Source organism: Sycon ciliatum, chromosome 3 (genome assembly GCF_964019385.1).
Source record: "Sycon ciliatum chromosome 3, ocSycCili1.1, whole genome shotgun sequence".
Classification (NCBI taxonomy): domain Eukaryota; kingdom Metazoa; phylum Porifera; class Calcarea; order Leucosolenida; family Sycettidae; genus Sycon; species Sycon ciliatum.
Window position 1 is genome coordinate 19,687,091 of NC_088645.1, and position 18,762 is coordinate 19,705,852.

General features: G+C 48.0%; 1 protein-coding gene across 1 annotated transcript; it reads left to right on the forward strand.

Moving 5' to 3' along the window:
* The first annotated feature begins 399 nt into the window (after positions 1–399).
* LOC135812548 (uncharacterized) lies at positions 400–14,244 on the forward strand. The gene is made up of 3 exons (XM_065325878.1): positions 400–699; positions 8,930–9,355; positions 13,296–14,244. The coding sequence occupies exons 1-3, from the start codon at positions 621–623 to the stop codon at positions 13,703–13,705; spliced, it is 915 nt and encodes a 304-aa protein (XP_065181950.1). The 5' UTR covers positions 400–620; the 3' UTR covers positions 13,706–14,244.
* Positions 14,245–18,762: the final 4,518 nt, after the last annotated feature.

Here is an 18,762-nt window from a genome sequence, read left to right on the forward strand (position 1 = left end):
GCAACTAATCTCGCGATATGTGGGCTTCCGACACTGCCAGAGTGTTCGCAAACAGACGAACATAGCTCCAGCTACAGGAGCAGGAAACACATAATTATTTGGATAGTAGTTGGCCTCAGCCAGACCTGACACTGGTGGGACTGAAGAAGACCCCACGAACTTTTTCTGCAGTACATGCAACAAGCCAGTAGGATTCTGTTATGCATCCGTTCACAATTAACTATCCCGTTTTCCGCCTACACCGTGATTCCGTTCCTAAAATTTTTGAACAGATGATCACAACTGTTCTACCATGTCTCATCGTCTGTCTAATTCACTTGCGTTTCGATCAAAACCAGGCCAGGTGTTGGAAAGGCGATCATATAGCATACAAGTTTTCCAGAAAATGAAGCTAACGCATAATTATCGTCTTCAGTTGCAACCACCGTGAGAGCAATTGTTACCAAGTGGAGTTTGTACTGGTAGCTTGGACGAATGGTAAAGAAACGTATAAACGGTTTCTGAGGAAAGCAGTCCTACACAGCCACGATAGTGGAGGCACAACGTGATCACTCTCTGCACGACTATTGTCCTTATAATAGCACTTTGCTTTGTACTCGACGTAACTAACGTGAGGGAATATGGCACAGGCCAGAGTGCTACTGCATCGTCAGTCTACAAATCCCGCACACTGTCTACTGGCACTGCTGTTAATCGGAGGTGAGATGCTTCTGGTTGGTTGGTTGGCGGGTTTTTATTTCACTTCGCACATTCAAACGGGAGGACGACCCAATAAAATGATGGCGAAGGCTTAGCTTAGAAGTGGCTATGGAAGAACATAGTAAAGGCTATGGAAGCACATAGTAAGAGAGTAGGATACTAATAACTGCGAGTAAACGGGGGGGGGGGAGGGGAGAGAATACAATGTATCTGTGATACTACGTGAGGATCACTGAACTGCACGGGGAGGGAGAGCAGAGCGATTAGCAGCAACTCGAACTACTCCCTACAGGCGTGTGGTACACATGCATGCTTAAACTCAGGGAGCCGGGTAATTGTGCGGACCTCACCAGGGAGAGCGTTCCACAGCAGAGCACCAGCAACAGAAAATCTCCGCTGACCGCGGCGGCTACGGTTTGCCTGGCTCAGTAGGCCATTTGACTGCTGATGGCGGGTAGGGGTGCCTTGTGCCGGGGTAAGAAGCTGGGCGAGCACAGGCCAAGGCATCTTCTCGACGTCATCAGAAACTGGAATTCGACGCGATATCGGGCAGTGCGTCGGAGTCGCTACGACATGTCATAGACGTCGCGAAGGAGAAAGGGTCGTCGAGCTGGCTGACGTGCCGTCAACTTAAGAAGTATCATTTTAATTTATCAAAGGGAGAGTTTTGGGACGGACTCTGCCTCCGTTACGGATGGACACCGGCCAGGGTACCGTCACACTGCTCTTGCAGCCAAGAGGCAACTGTCGCGCATTCCCTGTCGTGCCACTATGGAGGGTTTCCCTCCATTAGACACAATGGTATTCGGGACGTCACGGCCCGGGTGCTGGACGAGGTGTGCACCAGTGTGTCCATCGAGCCCTTGCTGCAACCGCTGACGGGGGAGCGTCGTCGCTACCGGACCGCAAATGTGGAAGACCGTGCCAAGTTGGATGACGGTGCCAATGGTTTGTGGGGCAGTCGTTTTGAGCGTACACTTACAGTCAACTTCGCTAATAACGACTGCGGATATAACGACAATTCGCGAATAACGACCGAATTTCCATGCCCAGAGCAAAGTCCCATCTAACTGTATACATTTAACTTCGGATATAACGACTATCTGAATAACGACAATTCGCGTATAGCGACATGCTTTTAGTGCCCCGTGGTCATATTCACTGCTTGAATAACGACTTTCTGGGCTTTTGACAGCTATTTCAAGTACCTGTCAGTCAAGTACAGTCATGTACCTGTCATGCAGAAGTACCAGAACCTATGGTGCACTGGTGATGGATATTATTGCACACATGCAAGAAAATGCAGCCAAGGGGGGGGGGGGGCTTTTTCTTCCTTTTTTATGTTGGCTTCAAAATTGTTGGATTTACCAGCACACCTATATGTATACAATGTACATGTAGTTGCACATGATTGTACAGTAATCATCATACATGTACATATCTCTGGCCCTGTAGATGGCTCAAAAAGGCATATTTTTCAATTGATTTCCCTTGCATATTGAATTTTTAGTTCCTTTCAACTGCTATGAAAATAAAGTACACATTGACATAGAGCAAGAAAAGACCTTGATTTTGATATGCATATCATACTATACAAAATATGGGTCACATACATTCAAATGGGACTTCGGTTATAAGGACACTTCGCGAATAAGGACACTTTTCTGATGCCCCGCCGAATGTCGTTATTGGCGAAGTTGACTGTATTGATATTATTATTTTACGCATTCCCGCGTTGAAGTGTAGCAGCAGTATGCTGCGTCCAGAGCTTCGCTTATGCAGAACTTATTGATATATGGGTTTTTAATCCTCACTCATGCTCAAATCGATCTGCACCACATACTATTGTGTGTCAGCGACATGAAAAAGAAAAGAGAAGGCACTATGAGGAGCGGGTGAGGCAGGTTGAGCAAGCCTCCTTTGTTCCGGCGGTCATGTCAGCCAGTGGCGGAATGGGTTCAGCATCAACAGCACTGTATAAACGAATTGCTCATCTGTTGACTGAGAAGAGGGGTGAGCCTTACTCTCATGTTATGGCATTTGTTAGATGCAGGATTTCCTTCAGCCTTCTGAAATCCTGTATCATGTGCATTCGCGGTTGTAGGCGTTTAAATTTTAGTGTGAAATTTGCACCCTCCTGCGGAGCCCACGCTGCTTTGATGTGGCGGGGGCTCGTTTGCCGACGTAACCGTCGGAGAACATCATGAACAATGGACTGACCAATTATTCACTTGTCCTGTCTTTATAAATAACATGTTATAGCACAGGGCTGGTGCGGGCGTGGATGCACCGCCAGATGTGATCAATATTTTTTGCCTGTAGAGCTCGCTGACACGGTACAGGGAGTGAGCAGTGAGCAGCGGCTGCATGGCTGTCCGGGGCGGGTTGCCATCGATACAGCGGATGGCTCTGTTTTGCGCGGTGTGCATTCGTTTCAGTTGACCCTCTCGCATTGCGGCTGAAAGGCAGCAGGAGCCATAAAGCAGGTCGGGCATTATGACCGCCTTTACATCACCTGACGAGACCGTCTTGATAGGCTTCGGCGTGCCCGCCACAAGGCGCCAATTTTTTTGGCAACCTTGGTGACCACATAGTTTACATGGGTGTCCCAATCTAGGCGATTGTCAAGGTGAACGCCGAGGTAGCGCGCAGAAGACGCTGAAGGCAGGAGACAGTCGCCGCTTTTGACTGTTACTTCCTGTACATGCTGCTGGGGAGAGATAGTCAGAACCTGGCTCTTGGCGGCGTTCAAGATGAGGCCTCGGGACTTCAGCCAACCGGCCAGAGCAGTTGCCGCTGTGGTGAGGGTTCTGGACGCTTCCGCCGCTGAGGCCTGGGAGTCGTACAGGGCTTTGTCATCTGCAAATTAAAAAAAGATGTGAGCGAGTATAGTACAGGCAAGTTTGAGTTTTTTTATCTCTGTAGGTTTTCGTCATTTTTTCGCAGCCCACCCGGCATCAGGCCGGAGTGGAGCCCTTAGGAGCTAGGAGTCGTAGTGTAGTGTAGAGTAGGTGCTAGTTTCAGTAGCTGTCACTCCCTGACCTACTCTCCGCCATGGACGAGCTGGCAGCTGAACCCCTGAGACTTCTGTGCAGTCTGCCAGGCATCGAAGCCAATGTCCTCAGCTTGATCCAGCAATTGTCGTCGTATGTAAGTGAGTCTAGAGATCGAGAGGAATGCGTGAAACGGCGTGTGGATGAGCTATGTACACACGTTTCAGAGTTACGAGGCGAACTGAGCTCCTTGAAGCAGTCCGCCATTGCCCATGTCGACCAACAGCAACAAAAAGGCGAGGAGGTCAAGGAGAGTGCATCTAGTAGTACGTCACAAGAGTACCCGTACTAGCATTGGAAAGTCTAAGCCGCGCGCAAATAGTGAAAACAAGCCAAAGCAGCAGGCAGAACACGTGGGAACGCACACTGAACTCGGTACCCGTAGCGCTGCCACACCCTGGCACACAAGCATGCCCTCAGTGGACACGGAAACTGAGTACAATGTCATGTGCGCTAACGCAGAGGGTACTGAGCTCCTGCCAGTCAAGAACTCCAAGCCTGTGTTCAGCACCATTACGGACGACTCTTGGAAGTTGGTCTCTGCAGGACCACCCAAGGCCAAGCGCTCTGTTGCCTACGTGGGCAACATCTCCCCAGATTGCACAGAGGGCCGCCTGAAACAGTTCATCATGGACAGAAGCGAACAGGCATTGTCAGGCTCTTCCATTCCCGTGCATACCTGCAGTGTACATGTAGGAGAGAGTGGACGAGTATCAGCCAGAGTCACTGAAGATGCCACCTCCATGCCTATTGTGACTGCCCCCAACTTCTGGCCTAGGCCTTTGTACTGCCGACCGTGGCGCCTCTCCAAAAACCCTGGCGGAAACCGCAGCAGCAACAGCGAAAACAGCAGCAACAGCGAAAACAGCAGCAGCACCGACAACAGCAGCAGCAGCAGCAGCAGCAGCGACAACAGCAGCAACAGCAGCAGCAGGAACAACAGCAGCAGCAACAGCAGCAGCACCGCAGAATCTTCCGCACCACAGGCAAACACCACTGGCAACGCAAGCAGTGCAGATGAAAGGGACAGTGAGGATGGGAGCTCTGCCGATGCCGGTACCTCGAGTCGGACTCCAGGGATGAAAGCTCGCGCCCACCAGCGAGATTCACCACCTGCAGACCAAGCAGCCAAGTATTCTGTTTCAGTTGGCAATGCGTTTGCACCCCTCAGCCGGTAATGACCAACAAAACGCACCCTTCGCCAGCTCAACCCATCAAAGGCAACCGGGCCGGATAGGATACCGGCACGAGTGTTGAAACCCTGCTCTGCTGAACTGGCGCAACCGCTTTCCATACTGTTTACCCAATGCTTCCAAACTGGAATACAGCCCAAGACATGGAAGATTGCCAACATAGTTCCTATATTCAAACGGAAATCAAAGTCTCTACCCTCCAATTGCCGTCCAGTTTCGCTCTTGTGTATTCTGTCCAAGGTGATGGAGACAATCATCAACAGAACAATCACAAATTTTCTCGAGTCGAACAGCGTCTTCTCCACCACACAGTTTGGATTTCGCCATGGTCATAGTGCAGCTGACCTCCTTACCAGCCTCCACCACCAATGGCTGCATACAGCCGGGGGAGAAAGGTGCAGCACGCATACTCGCCATTGACATCGCTGGTGCGTTTGATCGCGTATCACACCCCGGTGTGCTACACAAGTCCGACGTATACGGTCTGCGTGGGTAACTGCACCAGTGGCTCAGCAGCTACCTCAGTGAACGCTACCTTCAAGTGGTCATTTGTGGCCAGACATCCGCAAGGCTCCCAAGTCAGGCTGGAGTCCCCCAGGGCAGTATTCTGGGTCCGACTCTCTTCCTCGTGTACGTGAGCGACTGCGAGGACCACGTACCAGCCGGTGCTGACCTAGCCTCGTTCGCAGACGACACTACGCTGTATGCCAACATCACCCCGACCACCCAAGAAGATACCACCCGAGCCCTCCAGCTAGCAGTCAACAACATCTCCGGCTGGGGTCAAGAATGGAAAATAAAATTTGAACCCGCCAAATCCCAGGCACTGACTGTCAGCTTCCACCGCACCCAATGGGACATGCCACCGATTGACTTCAACGGATCCAATTTGACGGAACAAGAGGAGCTCAAAATCTTAGGCATCAGTTTCGATGGTCAGCTTACCTTCCGGCGCCACCTTCGTAACGTAGCCCTCCGGGAAACACAGTGACTTGGCGCTTTGTGTAAGGCTTTCCACCTCCTAGACGTGCCCGGTCGCATCCAAGCCTACAATGCTTTTGTGCTCCCAGTGATGGAGTACTGTCCTATTGTCTGGATGGGAGCGGCCCCATCCCATCTTGCAAGACTCGACCATGTGCAAGCCCGTGCCATCGCCCCAATGTGTTGGCTGCCGAGTCTCGCTCTTCGTCGGATGGTTGCAGCACTTTGCCTCCTGTACAAGATGCATTGTCTGGATGCACATCCCCTTCTACAGAGGAAGCTGCCACCCCAGCAGCCCCAACACCGAACAGTCCACTCCACCCGTAGTACATTCCAGAGATGTAATGCTCACGCACACCAACTGGCCAATGAACTTCCAGTCCGTTCCCGAAAAAACCTGTGTCGAGCCTACCCTCATGCAGTTGTCCCCGTCTGGAACCAGCTGCCCGCCGGAGTCTTCTCTGGTCCATTCTGCACCAAGAACTTGCAACACTTCAAAGTTGCAGCCAACCGCTATTTGAAGACCGACGACTGGTGGTGGGCACATGACCATCTCTGATTATCAGCATCATATCTGCCTCACCCCATGACTTCCAAATTCCGCTACACATACTATTCCCAATAGCGTCTGTTCTTCTTCTCTCTCCTTCTCCTGCTAGAACTGTCAGTCTTATCCTTCCCCTCCTTCTATTGTACGGTCTCTCCTCCTAACATTTCCTATCATGTACCTGTCACTCCTTTTATTTTTCCTTTGTTTTTTGGTGCGTTTTATGTCCCCATGACGTCGAGACCTCCAGTCGGCTGAGAGCAAAAGCCTCACCATCACTATGCTCCCACTATGCAATTTGTTGTCTTTGCCTGTGAGCTGTGATCATTGTAAAAAATAAAAAAATAAAAAAATTGAGCAGGGCTGGTTGAAGGCGAGATGAGGATCCGCTGCTTGCGGCCGGACAAGTAGTCGACGAACCAACTAAGGGCTTTTCCAGAAATTCCAACCGCAAGGAGGTCTTGGATTAACTTGTCGTGGTGCACTTTATCAAAATCCTTCGACATGTCTAGTAGGCACAGCCCTGTGGTCTTGCCACTGTCTTTCGCCTTCTGCTGATTATCAATCAGCACACAGAGGGCGTCTTCCGTAGAACATTTCTTGCGGAAGGCAAATTGTGTTTCGGGTAATGCCTTGGTCAAGTCCAAATGACGAACTAACTGGTGTAGCACTACCCTCTCCAGCAACTTGGACACTATTGGAAGAAGGGATACCGGTCTATAGTTGGTGGGGACTGATGGGTCACCAGCATTGTACAGTGGCACGACAGACGCCCATTTAAATGCAGATGGAATGGTTCCAGTCCTCAGCGAGGTGCAGAACAGCACAGCAAGAGAATATGCAAGCAAGTCAGCACACTGCTGTAGCAGAGAGCCCGGTATGCCGTCACTACCTGCGGCTTTCCGCGCATCCAACTTCTCAAGGAGACGTCGGACGTCTGCAGGAGTCACAGGATCAAGTTCGGTCAAGGAGACGGGTCCAGCGGGACCGTGCGGGGTGCAGAGTTGTTCAGGACGGTTGGGATCGGTGACAATGGAGTGGAACGTGTCGGCCACCTCACTGATGCTACAACTAGGATTTTGGCGGTGACGTAAACGCCCAGTGACTGCATTAATGGCCCAAGACTTCCTAGGGTTGGCCACATTTTCTTCGCACTGACGGGAGAAGTACTCGTTTCGCTTGCGCCGATACGCATTCCGAGCAGTGCTACGTGCTTGTTTGAACTGTGCATACAGTGTGCCGTTTGTCCTATCCTTCCGCCAACGGCTGTACAGCCGCCGTTTACGCTGTTCGAGCTGGTGCAGCTCTCTGTCAGACCAGGGAGGTATCGCCCTCCGGGAAGGCTTAGAGTTGTGCAGAGGGGCATGCTTGTCCAAAACGTACAGGAACTTAGTGTGCCACTCTTTCCACATGCGATTTACATCATTGTGATCCGAGAAATCATGTAGAGAAGCCTCAAGGATATCTTGCCAAAAAGAGGTAATGTCAACGCCACGTATATTCCTGGTCAGCCGCGACGTCGTGGATGACGAGGGTGGAACGTCAACGGCAAGCTGAATAAAGGCTTCCACAGCGCTGTGGTCACTAATATCAGTGGGCACAACCGTTGCTAGGGACACTAGCGCCTGGTTGGTCAATATGAGATCGATCATCGTGCCTTCAGAGCACTGTGGAGTTTCACGGGTCGGCTGCGTGACGATGTTCTGGAGACCAAACGCACCACAGAGGTCGGTGAGGTGTTTGTGCTGGGGTGCGGGATGGCCTGGGACCATATTGACATTAAAGCTTCTTTATCGAGTTTATGTATTTATTTGTTAAACTCACTGTCATAGGATATGGAGTAGCGGTAACGGCATTATGTTGAGGAACCCCAGAGATGAGGGTCATAGAATGGTAAAAGTGACAAAAAAATTAAAATAGACCGAATGGAACAATGAGGCAAGCTTATCAATGCATCTAGCTAGATCGATAGCATCTTAGATATTTCTGTTCATAAGTCTCATTTTCATTTCGTTTCTCACGGTTTTTACCAAGTACTGGTGTCGGGGATGGCAGACTATGATTGACTTTGGTCATTCTGCCTCGCGTTTGCCCAAGGTTATGTATAATATTATTGCACCGCACCAGGCAGAGGCCATCTAGGCCACCTTGATCATGCTCGATTTGTAGTTGTGCCTGATGGCATCAGTGACTTCCCTACCTGCGAACATAGATAAAGGTACCAGGAGGTTTTTGGCAAACCTCTACAAGCATTCATATCCATGACGAGGCATATTGAAGGGATATGCTTTATAACAATCCATGAACACACCCGGCACAGACCACCACGCATCGTTCGTTGTCTACCGAGCCGGAGGACTCTCATTTGTAACAATCAATGAGTCGTCTTTCTCCCGTTTAGCACCTTTCTCTCAAACCAGTGGAATATTTTATGTGTCCTCTTTGCTTTTGTTCAGGGTTGTGTGCTGTTTCAGGCAACAGCATATGCACTCCTGAATCAGGTCATTTGCAGTTGGCCCAGCGAAGCCCGTCAAAACCAATTGTATATCCACCAAACCCTAAGATCACGGATCCCAACGGCACGGATGTTGTGTGGACGTTCAACTTCAGCCACGAATGCACGCTCCTCTTAGAGAAGATAGAGTTTTCCTTCACTGGTGCTTGCAAATTTCAGCTACATAATAGCGAGGTTGGACTGGAGGACATATCCGTACGCATGGCAAGCGGGTGGGAATTAACTACCATCGATGTGAATGAACGCACCGCCAACATGATGGGCGAACCAAGGGACACAAATGATGGCAGTCGATACTTTACTTTCACCGCCAAAAGGAGTGAGTCGGCTGGATGTAACGTTAGCGGGGTCGTGTTGCGCACTGAAGGTAAGCAGCAGTGGAGTAGTGTAGATTGCTAATAGCTGTGACCATGCACAACACTTGTTGTCGTTGTTGTCGTCGTCATCGTCGTTGGCGTCGTCGTCCTTGTCGTCGTCGTCGTGGTTTTTATTGTTGTTGTTTTTGTTGTTGTTGTTGTTGTGGTTGTTGTTGTTGTTGTTGTTGTTGTTGTAGTTGTTATTGTTGTTGTTGTTGTTGTTGTTGTTGTTGTTGTTGTTGTTGTTGTTGTTGTTGTTGTTGTTGTTGTTGTTGTTGTTGTTGTTGTTGTTGTTGTTGTTCTTGTTGTTCTTGTTCTTGTTGTTGTTGTTGTTGTTGTTGTTGTTGTTGTTGTTGTTGTTGTTTTTGCTTGTGTTGTTGTTGTTGTTGTTTTTGTTGTTGTTGTTGTTGTTGTTGTTGTTGTTGTTGTTGTTGCTCTTGTTGTTGTTGTTGTTGTTTGAAATATTTTATTCTCACGATGGCCTGCGGCCAATAAGAGAAGTTTCAAATCTTTATTCTCACGATAGCCAGTGGCCAATAAGAGATAATAGTGTAAGAAAGGAGAAAGAGTGAGGAAGAATTGGGTGGGCAGAGCCTAGGGGTTAATGACTACTTTTAAAGTGTACGGGCAGGGGTGCCTGGGGTGGTCGCTACACGAGCATACAGAGTTGCGTACTTAAGTGTACGGGCAGGGGTGGTCGCTACACGAGCATACAGAGTTATGTACTTAAGTATACGGGCAGGGGTGGTCGCTCCAGGAGCATACAGAGTTGTGCAACAGCAGGGGTATCTGGGATTTGAAGGGAGTACGAGAAGGTATTTCGCGAAGCTGGGTGGGCAAGCAATTAAAGTAATGAAGGGCCTTGTGCAAGGGAGAATGGAGACAGTGGTCAGTCCGCGGAGTTGGCAAGTGCCAAGTACGAGAGCGACGTAAATAGACCAATCCCGAAAAGATTGTCTTGGTTCGTGAAAGGGGGCACGCGTGCAAGTCAGCACGTGTGAAGTGCATCGTTTTGTATTCAGTTTGTGTGTGTCAGCTCATGGCGGAGGAGAGAGAGACTTTTGCTCGCCGAGCTGAAGCTAAAGGATTTGATGGAGCTAGTCAAAGGACCTTCGGTACCTTAGGTAGACCCTGACGGAGTTTGGAGGCCAGATAGCTCTCGGTGAGGAGAGAAACATTCGCGTGGTGATCGACTCTCCGTAAAAAATGCAAGCTACATAGCGCCGACATACTGCAACAGCCACGATTTCAGCTAACTTCTTGAGCTGCTGCTTCACAAAGTTCAACTATTCACAAGTCCTGACTGTCGTAGTCTGAAGCTGGAGTCTCATCGCCCACCTACAGGTAGCTTTTGGAGCTGATGGATTTCCCGACTTGTGGAGCTATTTAGGGGCTTTGAGAGCCCCTTGTCGATACCTCTAATGACTTTGATCTTCGGTTTTTATAGGTTTCCGCAAGCTGTTGACAAAGGAAATTCGTACAGATGAAAGAATCCGGGAGGCAAAACCGTACACACTTCTGAAATGCGTAGCTTTTAGTAGTACACCGTACATTTTATGCAGAGTTCACTATCTGCACCGTACTATAATGCATACATGGAGTTGCACGCACCAGTTTAAAGTACAGTGTATATTCAGAGGGCTTTAAACCAATCCAAGGCCCCCGACGCGTCATCAAGAGTAGTAAAATAACGATTGAGTGGGCTTTAAACTCTGATAAGGCCCTTGGCGGGAATGTCGCTGATTGGTCTTTTCCTGGACAACGAGACAGAACTCGTTCTAAGTTAACTTACAGGTACGCGCGAAATAGCAAATATACGAAAGGAAAGAGTACTGCATAATGTTCTGTATAAAAGGGTAATATTCGAACTTAGCAGGACGCGTTAATGACGTGATAAGCGGAGGTAACAGCAAGAGTAGAAATGTACCCAAGACGTGCTAGAGTTGATGGCCAGTTCGTTGTAGAGAGTCAGTACTGTTCCTTCGTCCTTTTCTTTACTATCAGTGGAAACGTGTCAATGTTTTACCGTCTCTCCAATGTCATCTAATTCATACAAGTACAGTAAATGCTGCACCCTCAACCCAGCGGAATCCTGTGTTACACGGACAAATTGTCCATGCACCAAAGTGTTGTGGATCGAATGTGAATGCCTGAATCAAGCAGAACCCTGTGATATCAGGACAGTTTCCGCTGCACCAAGGGGTGATCGTTAGTGACAGGTTATACTTTACCTGCATTATTGTGAAAACAGTGGGGACATGGTAAGGCATCGAAAAAAGTGTTTTACTCCGTTATCAAAAATATATCTCCCATAAATAATCAATCTCCGTACTGCTAGCTGTTCCGTCTATAATAGGTCTTATCCCCGAGCTTAGTGACTGGCCAAACCTTTAAAAAAACATCTACTTCTCCGCGTCAACGAAATTGTCGCAGTTTGACTAGTGACTTGTCACTTGGTACTGACAACTCCATAAGCGAAGCCATTCAAAACTTATTACACAGTATGATAGTCTGAAGACTAGAGTAACGTTCCAGGACAGTTGGACTGAGAGGTTTCATGCAGAGATGAAGTCCTCGTAGTCGCTGATGTCAATGGACGCAAAAATATCGTTCCGAAATATTTCAAGGAAGGTTGAAAGTTGGTCGCGCCTCATCTCAAACGCTTTGACTTTCTCCACAGGACAAGAGCTGCTATGCTTGTCGTCTGCTAGCTCTGGATGATTTCTACTTCACCACCAACGAAGCCTAGTAAGAATACACGATCGTTGCGAGGTCGGTTGATTACCGTCGGCGAAATCACCTCGATCTTGAAAAGAACATTTTTTAGCCGAGGCATGCCCATTTATTTTACCGTAGCTGTGTGGTCACAGCTCATGCAGGTAAGTGTACTATCACGTCCAGCGCGCCCTCTTTTTCAGCATCACTGGTGTACCATAGTACGGCACCTGCGCGTGCATCACTAGCAATACGTGTAGAGTCTACACGGCTCTTGCAAGTACAATCATGTACTGAGTGTCTCAGCCAGAGCGACAAATTTTATCGCTGTTGCAGGCAATTAGTTTGCTGACCCCTCGATGTTTCTCCAAGCCCTGCCACTTGTTCCACGAAGTCATTCTCACCCCAGCTAAGGTAAAACAGTGATGAGGCTTGAGTGAATGGCCATAAGCACGAGAAATGTGCAGGCTTCAACGCCTGACTGATCTCAGCGAGTCGAAATTACCATCGCAGCGACACCAGCGAAGAAATTGCGTCTAGTTCAAAAATTCCCGCTTTCAATAACAGAAAATAGAACTTTGCCGTCACCCTATACTGATGACTATCGCCTATGTCCGATTCCTTGCCTCTGGTACGAGTGCTGGTGAGTAAATACCCCGTTTTATATCAAAATTCAAACTGCGACAATTTCGATGACGCGGAGGAAGTATAAAGCAACGTACTTTTAACGCTCAGCATGTCTACTGTATTGCTGATAGTTATTCGAAGATCTCAGGTGTACTTTGTTTGGTTGAAAAAAAAATTTTTTTATCATCGTGTCCGTTTCCGAAGGGAACTCATGACGTCCGCTAACACCCGGTAAACCCTAGCGGCAGATGCATCGCCTAACGGTGGGGGTGAGTGGATAGATCTCACAACCACAAGCACAAGTGCCGAGAAACCCCATTAGCTGCGTTCATGTACCCCTTGTGCCTGGCCGCAAGTTCCCAGTTGACTGTAGGTTGCAGCACAGCTGGAAAACCACTCCCAGGCAGGACTTAATTAAAGCAGGTACCTTTCGTGCCTTTAATCATGGTCTTTGGCCAACCCACTGTGCCTGCCTGGTCGAGGTCTGTTTGGTAATTATGATCTACAAATCACAATTTACCAAACAAAGTCCGAGTTGGTTGACTTACAACTTACGTTGCTGCATGACATCTCGATGTTTCTCTGCGTCATCTCATCCTCATTTTATAGATGTTGACGAATGCAAATCCATGGGACAAAGTGATACACTTTGTCCATCGAACAAGGAATGTGTCAACATGATTGGGACGTACGGTTGCTGCAGTAGAGGCAGAGATCGGGAAGACGCTGATAACTTGCCTCTTGTCACGGATAACCACCATTACCGTCCGTGTGCTTCGCAGACCACTGCATCCATCACAGAAACAAGACCTACATTCAGAGTTCGGACAATCGGTGCGAATGACACACATGTCACTAGCGCCATTGCGATGCAAACGATGGACACTATTGCGTTCTGGCACCAGCATACCATAGCTGCCGTTGCCATATCTTGCTCTTCCGTTGCACTGTTCGTAATTGTGCTTTTAGCTATATGGCAAAGGGGTTATCTTAGCAACTCTGCCACGGGATTTGTCTGAACCGATTCGTCAGGATGGCCATACAATGGATACATGTCCTATGAGTAGAGGCATTTCGTGCATATTTCTTCTCTTTCTCAGCCTGCGGACAGCACTGTTTCGTCCTTTGTGAACTCACCAGCGCAGCAGCTCTTTTTTTCTATACAGTGTGTTGCTATTTTTGCCGTCATCATTGTCGTTGATGTATTGTTGTTGTTGCTGCTGCTGTTTCAAATCTTTATTCTCACGATAGCAAGTAGCCCATAAGAGAAACATGTAGCTGTTTTCAGGTTGTTGTGGCTGTTGTTTTTTTGAATTTGAATTCTTCATTCTCATGATGGCACCATCGCCAATAAGTGTGGTTGTTGTTGTTGTCGCTGCTGCCATTGCTATTGTTGCTTTTTTTCATCGTCATGCATAGTCATGCATATACAGTGTAATTCACCCAGCCACCGGACATTTACTGCCTTTTCATTGTCTTTTTTTAAATAGTTCTGACAGATTTTGAAACCACCATTGGTCTCGCTTGCTGGTACCATGCAATACTTATTATAATCTAACTGCAATGACCATATTTTTCTCAGCCGATGGCCTGGCACGAGGGAAGCATGGAAGCAGCGAGCAGGATTTTCGGTCTTTGACCACTTTGTGTCGCGTCTGATAAACACACCTCGAGCCTCTTTAGGAGCTGCATCTTAAGCTTGATCTATACAGGGCGATGGCGTTTTTACAGTGCGTGGAACTCAACCTTCAGTTGAGTCGCACGCGGGCTGTGATTTTGCAGGTATTTAGCTGCAGCTATGCCCGTCTGTAGTTCATTAGCTTTTCAAATGACTTGGAAATTAGACAATACGCACCGCGAACGAGCACTGCCTATGGCCATCTATTCTTGCTATAGCCATGCACTGCTGTAAATCAGAAGTCGTGCCAAAGTGAAATATGCTGTTTGAAAAGAGTTTGCGGCAAGTGCGCACAGTGCGCCGCCTCCAATGCAATTTGGAGAAATTTAATGGTATATGCAGAGAGCAGTTCGCTTCTGTTAGAAATAAGTCCACCTGCGACCAGCTGATACTTCTCTCCCAGTACATAGCCAGCCTGATAGATGACCGCCATGATTTCGATGTGATTTGAACGGACTTCCGCAAAGCCTTTGATCGCATAGATTACAAAACTCTTCTCTCCCAGTTCCACCGACTCGCCACACCGCATGCAGTAACCTGGCTTCGAAGAAACCTAGATGCAAAGAGACCTGTCAGTAAGAGTGGGCGACACCTGATTGCAGCAGTACACCGTCACCTGCAGTGTACCGCAAGGATCCCGCCTGTCCCCGCTGCTTTTCACTATTTTCATCAATGACCTCCCTAGCCTTATGAGGTCTGCTACACATTTCGTCTCCGCCGATGATGTAACCTTGCCATGTCCCAACACAACAGCCAGTCAGGCTACTAGGCAACTACTGATGCATGTCAAAGGTGGGCCCGCATTTGCAGTGGTGAGTTTTCAGTAGGGGTCAAACGGGTGTACCTTTTAGTTAACCCTTTACCTTCTGACCATAATTCCCGGGCAGTTCCAAATGCGATATGTCTCATCTCATTCTGAGAATATCTTTGGTTCTAATCAACCAATTTTCACAATCTTGGGCATTCTCGAAAGCTCACCACGCTCTGCGTACAATGAGCTCAAACTGGACACAACTGAGATCACATATCCAACGCCAGGGTGCTTCAAACACTCCCCATCGCTGGGGTATCCGAGAAAATTCTCTCCTAGTCAACCATTTCTCACTCCATCATCGTACACATTTCAAATTTGTTTGCCTGAGTTTCTTCTTATGCAGCCCACACGCTCAAAGCATGCCCAGGGGACTCAGCATGCAGCATGTCGGAAGAAGGAAATCCCCAGCCCAAGGCCAGTTGCTCAGGAAAAAAATCGACCTTTGCCGTGGCTGAAATGTCGAGCCCGATATCTTTGGAATTCGGCATCGCAGCTCTTCCCCAATGATTGCAATGAAAAACGGTGCTCTTCTGCTTTTTCCTACATATTTATGTTTTGAGATTACCTCACAAATTGATCCCATAACGAATGTTTTAGCGCATGCATGTCCATCGACCAAATTTGGTCGATTCATGTAAAAACGCAAGGTAAAGGGTGTTTACGTCTATATACACACGGGATGCCCATAGAACCACTGGCAAGAAAGAGAAGCGGCAATAAAGGAACTTTCTCCCGTGCACAACTGGAGATCAGAACAGCTCTTCTGCTCGGCTCTGTTGTTGCTGCAGTTTTAGGCTGCGTTTACACGACAACGATTGAAAACGATTTGTGTTGACACGACAACGAAATACGACCTAAACGGAACGAAATTGTTGCGTTTACTACTATCGTTAACACGACAATGCCCGAAAACGATACCTAAACGGAACGAAATGGAAACGCACTTCAAAGTGTTTTGAAGCGTTTTCAAAACGTTTTCGTTCCCGTGTAAACGGTGAAAACAGTGAAAACGATTGGAAACGGAGCGCGGTCATGGAAACCATTCCGCGCTGGAGTATATTTCACGGGAAATACCCAACCCTTGCGACCACCAGCAATTACCAACTCCAACTAACGTGTTACTTCCCGCCCTTGCGCCAAGCCAGCACGTGCTAACTCCAGACTGATCGCCCGTTTTCCGTTTTCGTGTGAACGGTTCAAAACGATTTGCCGTTCTCGTGTTAACGGTTTGAAAACGGTTCGAGGCCAGCCCGTTTTCGTTTTGTTTCGTTTCATTTCGTTGCATTTCGTCTCCGTGTATTACACGGAGAAATCAGAAATCAGTTGTTGTATAGAAATGAGTAAAGCGCAACAGCTTTTATAGGGTTCATTCACATTTCGCCCGTACGCGCCGGGAGTCACCGGGAGTGGGCCTCTTGCAACGTCTCCCGGCGCATTACGATTATGTGAACCAGTGCAGTCGTAACAAAATAATAAGGTAATAAGGTAAAAATGTCGCCGGACAGTGCCCAACTCTTGCGATCTGCCCCTGCGCCGATCCCGTAGAATTTTGACTAAAAGTGGTTTGTGAACTGTTCGCGCCGGTGATCGCCGGTGCCGGTAGCCAGACTTTGTCAAAATTTCAAACCAAGACTCATCCAAAATTTCCCTAAGTTGAAGCTAAAGTTGAGGTCCGTTCGCCATTCTTGTAGTCGTTTCAAGGTGGCAAATTAAGTCAGCATACCAACCCGTCCTTCTCCGATGATCTGCTTGACTATTGTGCAACGTATGAGACAAATACAATTGAAATAAATGAAAAATACGAATGATACATAGACAAGTTCGTGTGACTTCATCAACGTTTGCACGCATAATTTCGACACTACCGCTTACTAGACCGCAATAAAAGGTATAGAAGTAGTTTCATGATCTCCAGTGAGAGGTAGCATGAAGTGACCATCAACGAAAGACTCTCAACTACTGAGGAAAGAAGAATTGAAGCGTACGCGTAGCATTTCGGCACATTCTGTACTACTTTGTAGTAGATTTGGTACTCGAACCGTATGCGCAAGGGATCAGGAGCTGGCTCACCGCCGATGTCTTGTGGCACCGCTTTTGCTTGTGTGAACCAACTCATAGGGTGGCAGACTCCGTACGCTATCGTACAGGGATACGCTAAATATACGCCATACGCTATACGCTTTACGCTACGGTAGTAGTCAGCTACAGTTCAGTGCCCTCCGTGGTCACTAGCCCTTTCCCAAAGGTGCTCCCCCCTTTTTTCCCCCTTTTTCGCCCTTTTTGGAAAAGCCCGTTTCTTTTGCCCCTTATTGCGTTTTTTGGTGAATATCACCCTTTTTGAGCTTTTTTAGCTGAAAAAGTGCTAAAATCTGTTTGCTCATGCATGCGATCACAGTTTCCGAGTGCTCGATGGGCCTTGGCACGCCGCTTTTTTGGCGGGGGGGGGGGGCCACAAGTTGGTGAAGCTTGTACACAATGCTGTAAAAAGTGGTTTATTTTTAGCTTGACTTCCTGTTTTGCCTTTCGAAGAGTGCGTATTCATTTCTCAGCTTGGCCTTGGGTTCATATCTGAACATGTATCATGGGCCTTTCATGGCTATGCTTCACTGAAAAAAGGGCACTTTTTGCCTGTTTCCACTGAAAAAAGAGCCTTTTTTTCAGCATATTTTGAGGGACGCGAAAAGCACTAAGTGCGAATTAAAAGAGCACCTTTTGGAAAGGGCTAGTGGTCACCGCAGGCCATGGTCTCAAGATGCCCGCCGGCCAGAGAGTCTGATGCTTCTGTGGTCCTTGCTGCTGCAGAGTGCTTTCGGTAACTTTCCGTGGTGTGTTTGGCTACTGTTCTGCTTCATTCCCCCCTTTCCTTTCATGATTTTTGATGTTATTATTTTCTCGGATTCCGGTTTTCCACTCAGTTATGTTCAAATCCATAGTCTGTCTGTACGAGGTGATTCGCGATTTTTGGACATATCGCAGTCTTTGGACAAATCAGTTAAATATGGAAGTAGAGTCCTCCTGAGTCGTTGTCCTTTTCTTGGTGGACAAAACTTTTCGACAAGAGTGTCTTCGTGTGGTCCTCAAGTTTCTTCGCAGCTATTTTTCCGGCGACATGTGTTTCTTTCTGGGCGTTTTCTTTACTGTTCTTAGGAAATGTAATGAGTAATTTTGAAAATTTTGATTAAATATAAAATGATGGACGATTCCATCGACTCTACGTCGCATCACGGAGAGAATGTCGACATGGGGGATGTTGTATCTCTTCCATCTAGCCCAGGGACTACGTCTTCCACCTCGATTCCGCCTGGAAGAGTCTCCTCGCCTTTTCAGCCGGTGCGTTTGTCGAGGGGTTCTGGTCAAGAGAAATCGATTTTAGCAGTGCGAGCGTTCCACTCACCTCACACAAGTGAACACTTTCTGACCAAGAAGGACGCAGCCGGTTGGATGAGTAATCAGGGATGATACTACTCCGCACACCATGTACATGTCAATGTAACTATTTTTACCTTTTTAGGACTGCACTATTTACGTGTTGATGGTTACCTCGGTGTTAACGTGTTTTCCCCGGTTTGTTTCTATCATCATGC

Coding starts and splice junctions, on each gene's coding strand:
- LOC135812548 (XM_065325878.1), top strand. CDS start 621: ATGGCACAGGCCAGAGTGCTACTGCATCGTCAGTCTACAAATCCCGCA. Junction 700..8,929: donor GGCACTGCTGTTAATCGGAG/GTGAGATGCTTC, acceptor GCTTTTGTTCAG/GGTTGTGTGCTGTTTCAGGC. Junction 9,356..13,295: donor GGTCGTGTTGCGCACTGAAG/GTAAGCAGCAGT, acceptor CTCATTTTATAG/ATGTTGACGAATGCAAATCC.